The sequence below is a fragment of the Brachyhypopomus gauderio genome, unplaced genomic scaffold (genome assembly GCF_052324685.1).
Source record: "Brachyhypopomus gauderio isolate BG-103 unplaced genomic scaffold, BGAUD_0.2 sc43, whole genome shotgun sequence".
In the NCBI taxonomy this organism is placed as follows: domain Eukaryota; kingdom Metazoa; phylum Chordata; class Actinopteri; order Gymnotiformes; family Hypopomidae; genus Brachyhypopomus; species Brachyhypopomus gauderio.
Genome location: NW_027506869.1, coordinates 3,229,685 through 3,239,684, shown reverse-complemented (window position 1 = coordinate 3,239,684; position 10,000 = coordinate 3,229,685). Strand labels below are relative to the sequence as shown.

Genomic DNA, 10,000 nt, shown 5'->3' with positions numbered 1-10,000 from the left:
GAAGCTATAGATCGGTCAGGAGAAGGAGGTTCTTCCTACGGACGAGCATGTTCCCGTGAGCGCTCATGTCAGATCCCGCTGACACCTTTGCCAAGGGCTTCTCTGAGCTAGACAGACGTAGGGGAAGACAGTCCAGTCAAGAGGAAACGTTTTAAAGGAGTTTAACACTTTCCCCCTGGACCATGCAATTAAAATGCCATTTAAATACTGTAGAGAGAAGCTGACAGTTACTGGTATGCATGAGTGGATCTTATGTAGCAATCATATAAAGCATCCTTACAGGTTTGTGTGTGTGTGTGTGTGTGAGAGAGAGAGAGAGAGCGTGAGTGTGAGTGTGTGTGATAGCAACACTCCTTACCACACCTTTCCTGGGGTCTCTCTCACACACACACACACACACACACACACACACACACACACACACACACACACACACACACACACACACACACACACACACACACACACAGAGCTAGGCATCTGCCTGTCAGGGACAGCTTTCTCTAAGTGGAGCTGACTGTGTCTATTGACTTCCCTGTGTCATGCCAATATCAGTGCTCGTCTGACAGCCGATCGGTATGGAGTTGTGGTGAAGGGTGTGGACGGTGCGGACCAGCCAGTGGCCCGACGGGCCTCTCCCTCCACACACAAACATCACTCCAGCTCTCCGCTTGACTAATGATTTATACCATATAGCTGAGTCAGGGAGATGGAAGAGAGAGACAAAATGTTTTAATGCAGAGAGGGAGAGAGAGAGAGAGAGAGAGAGGGTCTAGCAAAAATGTTTTTACAGTGGGAGAGAGAGAGCAGAGAGAGAGAGAGAGAGAGAGAGAGAGAGGCAAAATGTTTTTATAAAAGAGGTGACTCACTTGCTCCTCTGTGCTGTGTGAGGTGAGAGTCCTCCTGGTGTGAGACACTGGCCTCCACGCTGGCCTCTACCTGCCCAGAATGAGCTTTGCTGCTTCCTCAGGGAGGGGGCGTGTCCTCTCCACACTCCCAGGATGCACTTCTGTCACTCAGATATGAGAGAGGCTCTCTGTATTCTGGATGGGTCTCTTTTCTCTCAGTCCATCTCTTTAGTGTTTATATTTGCACTTGTTGTCAGTGTTTATGGCTTCCTGATCTTCTGGAGACTCCGTGTGCGTGTCTTATTGATTCGTGTTCATGTTCTCTTGATTTTCTTGTCCATTCTGTTTCTCCTCATCTGTCTCTTCCCTGAGGTCTGTGTTCCCCTCTGATGGACTGTGACTGGAAAGAATGTGATAAAAATGACACCCCCCCACACACACACACACACACACACACACACACACACACACACACACACACACATACACACACACACACACACACACACACACACACAAATAGAAAGAGAGAGACACTCGCATCTCACACAGACAAAGACGCATCCAAAGAAGACAGTGTTAAAGAGACATAAAGGGAGAGACTGAGAGAATTTTTTTCTTTAAAAAAAAGATTTGTTTAATCAATATATCAATATGTACCCGTTACATTTTGCTATGCGTCTTTTAAAGAAATTCTAAAACAAACAATAACACAGAGGAAAAAATTGACAGTGAGAAAGAATGAGAATGTAAGAGAAAGGCTTGAGAGAGGGGAGATGGAGAGAGAGAGAGAGTGGTTGGTGTCACTTGACAGTCTGACTTGGTCCCCCCCCCCCCTCCTCACCCATGCACATGTCTCCACCTGTGGAGATCTACCCCATGGCCAAATACTGCCTACCCAACCTCCACCTCAACTACACATGTTTCCAGAGTGAAAATGATAGAAAATTAGAAATCCAAATAGAAATTAAATAGAATTTAAATAGAAATTAAGGTGAGACATAGAGTACAGATCTATGGTAAAGTCCATTATTGCCCCCTGATACATCATTGTGATCAATTCATTTTCACATGTACTTGGTTGTTTGCATTCAATGCTTTATGTTCAGGAATGTCATTGAGGTTGGCTGTTACCCCATGTTCTCTGCCTAGGGGTTGCTGGGGGGGGGGGGGGGGGGGGGCAATTTAGATTAAAAGTCAGGAATATCCATAATTGCGTCAGACCTACAATTGATAAAATTAATACAGAGAAAGTCTGGTGGTGTGATCTGGGATCGTCACGGTGTGACTCTTCTGGAGTGAGAGACACCAGCACTCGTGTTCTGAGCTCGTAAAAAAGTGACTCTTCTGGAGTGAGAGACACCAGCACTCGTGTTCCGTCATCCGTGGTGTGCCAATACAATCATACTGTTGTTTGTCATTTCAAATACATTATTTGATTTGAATATGACAGAGTGAGAGGGAGAAAGAGACAGAGAGAGAGAGAGTGAGAGAGAGAGAAAGTGAGCAAGGGACAGAGAAAGTAGGAGAGCACAATGAAGTGGTGAGTAGTCCAGAAATAGCGTTGGCTTGTTGAAGGCTGCTGGGTAATTGGTGTAATACGGCGGCTGAGGGGTTAGATGCTTGAATGGGTCAGTGATAGGGCAGACGAAATGCTCCGCGATTGTACAACACACCAACAACCAGTGGAGCATAACCCTCTTTGAATGTGTTACAATTTTCACCTCTCTCCATGTCTTTCTCTGTGAGTAAGTAAAGCTCAGATAGCGTCTTCCTCACCTGCTGTTGAGATCTAGCCCTGTTTGAACCCCTGTAGTCACACTTCAGTGATGCAGGCACTGGGCTGAGACTTTGGCTGGGCATAACCATGGTCTGAAGATGTGGTATAAAGATCTAAGAGCATGAATGTTAGGCAGGCTTTTAAACATTGTTTATGTCACTTTAGCCTCCAGTTATGTGAAATGTACGGCTTAAACAGTTGCAGCCGCAAGTGATTTATATATGGCTGATTTCTTCTTTAGTTTTCAGTCTCTGAATAAGAAATAGGCCATAACCACCATCACGTCTCCACTTGTGAATGTTTTGTGTGTGCTTTGTGTGGCTAACAGGAAAAGAGAAAGATTAAAACTAGCTATGTTGTAGTGATCTGATAAAAACTGATATTTATAACTTAATAGCAAAGCTTTCGTTTCAGCTATAACCTTTTATCCTTAACCGTGATGAAGTCTCATTCTCTCACTCTAGGTGAAATTCGGACGTCTTTGCTCTATTTTGCGACGGCCCTCAGACGGTTCTTTCTGAGTCAACTTTGAGGCGAAGAAAACACTAGTTGAGATATGTGTAACAGACCTACTTAACTAGCTAACGTTAGCTGACAATCTCTAATGCAAGCGGACACAACTATGGCAACCACAGAAGTCGTGTAGCCTACAGCTAATACGATCATATTGTGCTGTTTAGCTAGCTAGCTAGCTTTTCTGTTTAGCTAGCTAGCTAGCTAAACACAAAGACATCAGTGTGCAATTTAATTTACTAATCAAAAATGTTATTCTTAAACTAAGCTAACATTACCTAACTACATAGGCATTGTTATGCTTCCAACAGTCCAACTATAGCTATTCCTTGACTATAGCCATCAGGGTTCACAAATTTGTTCAGCCCTCAGGAGAACAGATTCACAGTTTCAGGAAAGAGTTCTAGTTAGTTTATTAAGGAAGACAGCCAGTGAAATACAGAAGAACTAAAATGTGGCACAAAACAATTGGTTAAGAAAAACAAAATCATACGTCTGTTGGTATTATCGGGAATGGCGGTAGGCTACAGTAGAGACAGTCTTATCGACAGACGATGAGGGGCCGGGGAGAGGGCAGTAAAAGGAAGAGGAAGAGAGGAGAAGATCCAGCTGAGGCATATTATCCCCCCCTCCCACACAAACGCCTCGTTATGTCCAAGCCAGGCTGGAGGAGGTTAACTCACATCACGTCTCAACTACATGACGGCGGCAGGATGGAGCCCAGCTTGGCTAGTGATTTTTTAAAGATCCACGCCATAGTTTCACATCTGCAAGATGTCAAATCCACCACTTTAATTAACTCTAAAGCTGTCCTAAGGAGTAGGAGATATGCCTTCCCAACGCATAAGTACACATAAGTACTCTAATGCAAGAACTAATAGCATCCCACTGAAAGAACTGGGGTTTGAAGTAGTGGTTCTGTAATTTCCATCATCGTCATTATCATTTATTCTGGTCCTGATGAGGGCAGGAAAAGTCTGAAAACCACCAAGACATCTAAAGGACGTCTTCAAACGTGAGTGTTTAATGCACCATAAAGCTAATGAACACAAAATGGAGAGCAAAATTGATTCGCTCTCTGAAAAAAATTGATTCCTTCTGACATTGATATGGAGAAAGGGTATCCTAGCATAGGCTTACAGTTTTCAGTAATGGAGTTTCACAGGTTTGCGTGGTGATAGAGAAAGTATTTAAAGTTAAATGATTGCATAGTCCAGCATGCTAACAAGCAGTTCTCTTAATGACTGGAGATTATGGGAGATACGAAACGCTATCACACATTCGCACACACATGCATATGCAAAGAATATGCAAATTTCCAATCAAGTGAATTAAAGTGTTGCAGTTTTTTATATTCAGAAGACAGCATAATAATGAGAGTTTATATAATAAACAAATTGACAGGCCAACCTGTCCTGACTCAGGCTTCTGATATATGACTCTGACATACTGCCTCACAGTGTGAATGTAAATACCATGATGAAACAAATATGTCTGTGTTTACAAGTCCATTAATGATGTCTGATGAATTTGTGTTCGTGGAGAATGAATCTTTTCTTTGGTATTTCAGATTGTACTTGAGATTCAGATTCAGATTTCAGCACCTGTTTTTAAATGTGTAGATTTCCCATCAGACTTTCCCTCAATAGTGGTTGCATTAGGAGAGGTGTGTTATTTTCCCCCCTGAATCACATTTGACAACCAAAGCCCTCCATCATGTCATATTACCATGTCCATATTTTGGTTTTCATGTAAGTGGAGGGCGTGAAGCAGCCTCATGTATACACAGTTAAAAAAAATAAAATCATAGGTGGAGGGAGGAAAGTTTTCACTCAGGATTCATACGGGACCTGGGCTGTCCATCCCCTCATCGCCACGGTGATGTTGTCCTGTGCCCTTAGCAGAGAAACACAAAGCATAATGTTTCCACCTCCATTCTGGAGGGTGGGGATGGTGTTCTTGGGGCCATAGTCAGCATTTCTCTTCTCCAGACACCAAAGAGTTCCAAAGAGCTCTATTTTGGTCTCATCTGACCACAACACCTTCTCCCAAACACTCTCTGAATCATTCAGGTGTTCGTTGGCAAACTTCAGATGGGCCTGCACGTGTGTCTTTTGGAACAGGGGGACCTTGCGAGTAATGCAGGAATTTAATCTATTACTGCCTAGTGTGTTCCTAGTGGTGTTCTTGAGATCCCAGCTGCACTGAGATCATTAACAAGCTTCTCCTGTGTAGTTGTAGACTGATTCTTCACCTTCATCTCATCATCAAAATCCCACCAGATAAGATCTTATGTGGAGCACCAGACCAGGAGGTTGACTGATGATCATTTTGTGTTTGTTCCATTTTCAAATCATAGCACGGTTCTCTCCTCTGCCAGCTTTTTGGTGATGGTTTTGTAGCTGTTCCAGACTTGTGCAGGTCTACAATCATGTCTACAACATCCTTATATTGGAGTTTGATTAATTCTGTGGACAGGTGTCTTTTTCACAGATGACAAGGCATGTGTCTTTAATATAGGTAATGAGTTGAAATTAGGAGTATCTAACCGGTCTGGATATTCTATATTCTATCTCTCTATATCTATCTCTCTATATTATATCCCTCACTGTTAAAATAAACCTAACATTAAATTATTGACTGTTCATATCTTTTTCAGTGGGCTAAATTACAAAATCTGCAAGGGATCAAATTATTTCCTCCACTGTAGCCTATATAAAAATGTTCTTCTGATGTCTGAGGTATATTTTTCTGAAGTATACTTTTCGTTTTACAAACGAAAATGCTGTTTTAGCAAGACAGATGTGAAACCCACTTGTGGGAGACCAGTCTAATACAGATTTCCACACAATCTCTGACCACTTTACATATATAATTCTGTCAGATTTTAACTTCTGTTTTATTAGGCTTACAAGTATTACATAAAAAGAATTTAATCAGAGTGTAGGTGGTGCTGTTAGAGTAAGAAGACTCTTATGTCGTATACATGCTGTACATGAACAAAACAAAGACTACATAAACAAACAAACAAACAAACTATCAATCAGAACCAATACTGGCCATACTCTTCTGTGAAGCAGCTACACGCATGCTGACCAGCAGTCTGACAAATGGTTGGATGAGAGACGTGTACATAATCGACCAATTGTAGCGTGAGAGGGGGCGGGACCAATGGAGAAGGGTCAAAGCAAAAACAGCCACATGGTTTATGTTGACTGTGGAGAGCAAACCTCAACGTCAACGGACACAAGGACCCTGGACATTTTAGGCATTTTAGAAATCCCGGCTGGACACATTTTTAGGTCCTAAAAACGGGACATGCACAGGAAAAAGAGGACGTATGGTCACCGTAGTGATGTAACCACCCATGAGACACTGCTATGGAAACAGCAAAGTTACGAGTCTTCCTCGTAACTTTGGTAAGTCGAAACAAAAAAGTACAAGAAAAGAGCCAAGACAGGAGGCGGGTGTTCAGAGCAGAAGCGCTTAACCAGACACGCGTTTCACTCGGTGGTGTAAACGCACGTGTTCCAAATCTCGTCACTGTACGGCCCAGGTTCAAGGCTGATGTAAACGGGGTTTACGTGACAGTGATTTGTGAGGACAAACGTGTTTTATGTGGTTTAAAGCGACGGGGTTACGGTCTCTGTGTCACGGAGGTGCTGGGTCCCCAGAGATGTCGTCCAAGCTCCGCCTGGGTCAGCAGTAAAATCAGGTCTTTATTGCGAATATGACCCTTGAATATGATCACTCTCATGCTGTGTGTTCACACCTGCAACGTTTGCACGGTTGACTTCCCGCACCCGCCTAACACACAGACCATTTACTTCTTCATGCCAGTGTAGGTCTCGACCTTGTGGGAGCTTTGTGAGATGTAGCGCCACGCAGGGTCTCCACATGCCGCAATCCATAAATATCTGAGGTTCAAGGTCCCATAAACTGTGACATGTCCGAGGACAGTTAACACCGCGACACACCGACACACTGACACACACACACATTGCTTTCACTGCAGATCAATAATAATCACATCCTGGAGGAGCTCTTTGGGTGGGCTTTTTGGTGAAACACCCTGTCATTCACACATTTTATTCACTCTCCCTGCTCCTACACACACACACACACACACACACACACACACACACACACACACACACACACACACAGACACACACAGACACACACACACACACCAGTATTCCTCACTTCCAAAGGTGTACCAAGATTGAAGTGCAACAATTTAAATAAAGAAAAGGAAGACTTAAATGTGGTATGTGTCTGTAAACATTAGGCACATCTAAAAGTCTGTAAAAGCCTGAAATTGGTCCAAAGTTTATGTAATGTAGAGTGCAACACATCTTTTTTTTTTTGTATAATGGCGCAGGGTTGCCAACTCTCACGCATTGAGCGTGAAACACACGTATTTGACTGTCTTCACACGCTCTCACGCCACACATCCGATTTCTCACGCTGAAAAAAAATAGTTTATTTACCTCTGATCTACATCTATGATTCAATGAGTTACTAGTTCGCCAACCACTGGCGATCGATCGATCGCGATATAATACTTAATTTGTGTTTATTTTACACCCCCCCTCACTAACAATTTACACTCGCCACCCCCCAAAGATCAAATCTCACTCCAAGTGATCTTGAAAAGTTGGCAACCCTGATGGTGTGTCCAGAAATCTGAGTATTTTGTGTTTCTTAGCCAATGCTTGTGCTACTTTTAGACAAGAGGGTGATGAGCAGTGTTGGAATTGGTTGTTTATCACCACACGTCTTCTGATTGGTGCCCTTGAAGCTCAAGCATTCAATGGTGTGTTTCGCGGCAGAGGGGCTGCCCCCAACATGGCTGCCCCCAACATGGCTGCCCAAGAGGTGCCATATTTCAAGGTTCTTCGGACGAGAGGCGTTGTTTACGCGTTCAGCACCTCCATGCAGGAGGCACACGGGGTCCCACCACGGACACGCCGGGGCTGAAGATGATCTTGTGGAGTGCTGCACCTTGGCTGGTGGCCGTCATATCAAACGCCCGTGTTCTTCAGGAATTCTGGGTGAAATCCTGTACGGAAGCAGACACACTCGGGCGTGAGTCCACCCAGCCGGTACTGCCGCACCTCCTGGAAATAAATAAATGAGAAAATGTAACGCAGACGTTTGAGAGAAGGCGGGAGGTGAGATTGCACCGCTGTCTGCCGTGTTTCCTCAGGACCCCATTTTTAGTTTGCTCTCTTATACAAACAGTGCGTATGGATCCATAAAGAAGGTCTGTGGCATGCCTGCGGAGCTGAGGATCATGGGTAAATGGGAGAGACGCGCTGTGCTCCATCCGATGTCCCTGAAGCCGTTGAGGGCTTCACTGTGTCAGCTGTGTTATTTGACCGCCCTGCAAATACAATGAAAACAAAATTAAACGAAACACTATCATAGCAACCAAAACTCTGGGAGTCTTGAAGGGTTTCTGGAAAAATCTTAAGGCAAAAAAACCTTTAAATAACCCTTCTGAAAAGGCTATTCTAGGCTGATATGGTTTAAAAGGATGTGTTTGGTTGTGTATTACTTCACAAGAAAGACTGATGTTTCTAAGATGACGAGTGATTTAATTCTACGTTGTCTCTGTGCCGCTCAGCTCCTGCCAATGCCCAGATCGTGCACTCGGGCCAGGCGTGTGTGGTGAAGGAAGACAACATCAGTGAAGGCATTTACACCATCCGCGAGGGAGACACACTCGTGCTGCAATGCCTGGTCAAGGGACATCCACGACCACAGGTGCCCTCTCTCTCTCTCTCTCTCTCTCTCTCACACACACACACACACACACACACACACACAAAAAGGCTGCAAAAGAAAACACCACACATGAGCATGCACGCACAGACATGTAAACACACATACACACACACATAGCTAAGCATGTGCACACATACAGGTGCATATATGACAAACACGTACACACACATATTCACACACACACAGATCATGGCCTCAGAATGTTCATGCTCTTATCTAAGAGATGCTAAACTTAAAGGCTATCAAACAGGTAAGCTCTGGAGGACTCCAAAGACGTCCGTGTAAAGTGTGTGTGTGTGTGTGTGTGTGTGTGTGTGTGTATATATCCGTGTCTGTATCCTCCCAGGGGAGGCTTCCAATTCCTGTTCAACGGCAGAAAAATTTATAGCTCGCATGATGTGTGTTTTTCAGGTGGATTTAAAGTTCGCACCGTGTCTGTTGTTGCACGAAGCTTCAGAGCAGACGTGCCATGTCTTCTGAGTCAGACTCCAGAAGACCGCTGTGCTTTTGATACCGCGACGAACAGGCGGCTGCGAAAAGCCGTGAGAGAGACTCGGGTAGCTGCGCACATGCTAGCGAGAGCAGGGTTATGAGGAACCGGGCCGTCGTGTTTCCGCCTGACTGCCTCTCCTCCGCTCTGGGGCGTTGTGCCTCACAAAGCCGACTGCCTGACAGACGTCTCCTGCATCGGCGTCGGAACTCACCCGTGCTTCTCGTACCTGCGCCGTGGAGCCGCAGAAACCGAACCCACGCTGAGAGAGAGAGAGAGAGAGAGAGAGTGCTCCCCTGCAGACGCCTCTGCCCCGCAGTTCTCTCGCGCGCCTACAGGGGGCCTCGCTCGAAATGCCTCCGCGCCTCCTCTGTGGCCTTGTCATCACCATGGAGACCACAGTGCACTACCGGTTGGGGTCCCTGGCCCCGCCTCCACTGATGTCACATGACTCAGCAGGTTGGGGCGAGCAGACAGATCTTTGAACAGTCGAGGGGCTGTAGTGCGAGTCACGACAGCAGCATGTTACAGGCCGTCTGTGAACACCAGGCCAGGGGTGGGAGCGCAGACCAATTA

The 10,000-nt window shown here is 45.0% G+C and overlaps 1 protein-coding gene across 3 annotated transcripts in view; it reads left to right on the top strand.

The window, feature by feature from the left end:
• Positions 1–10,000, top strand: part of mdga1 (MAM domain containing glycosylphosphatidylinositol anchor 1) — a 184,558-nt gene that overhangs the window by 35,469 nt on the left and 139,089 nt on the right. For 2 of the 3 annotated variants that reach the window (XM_076985745.1, XM_076985743.1), the window contains exon 3: positions 8,774–8,913. In XM_076985745.1, the coding sequence (XP_076841860.1) occupies positions 8,774–8,913 (140 nt within the window). Of the gene's footprint in view, positions 1–6,305; positions 6,561–8,773; positions 8,914–10,000 lie in introns of those variants that run through there. The other variant, XM_076985744.1, reaches the window with a different exon arrangement.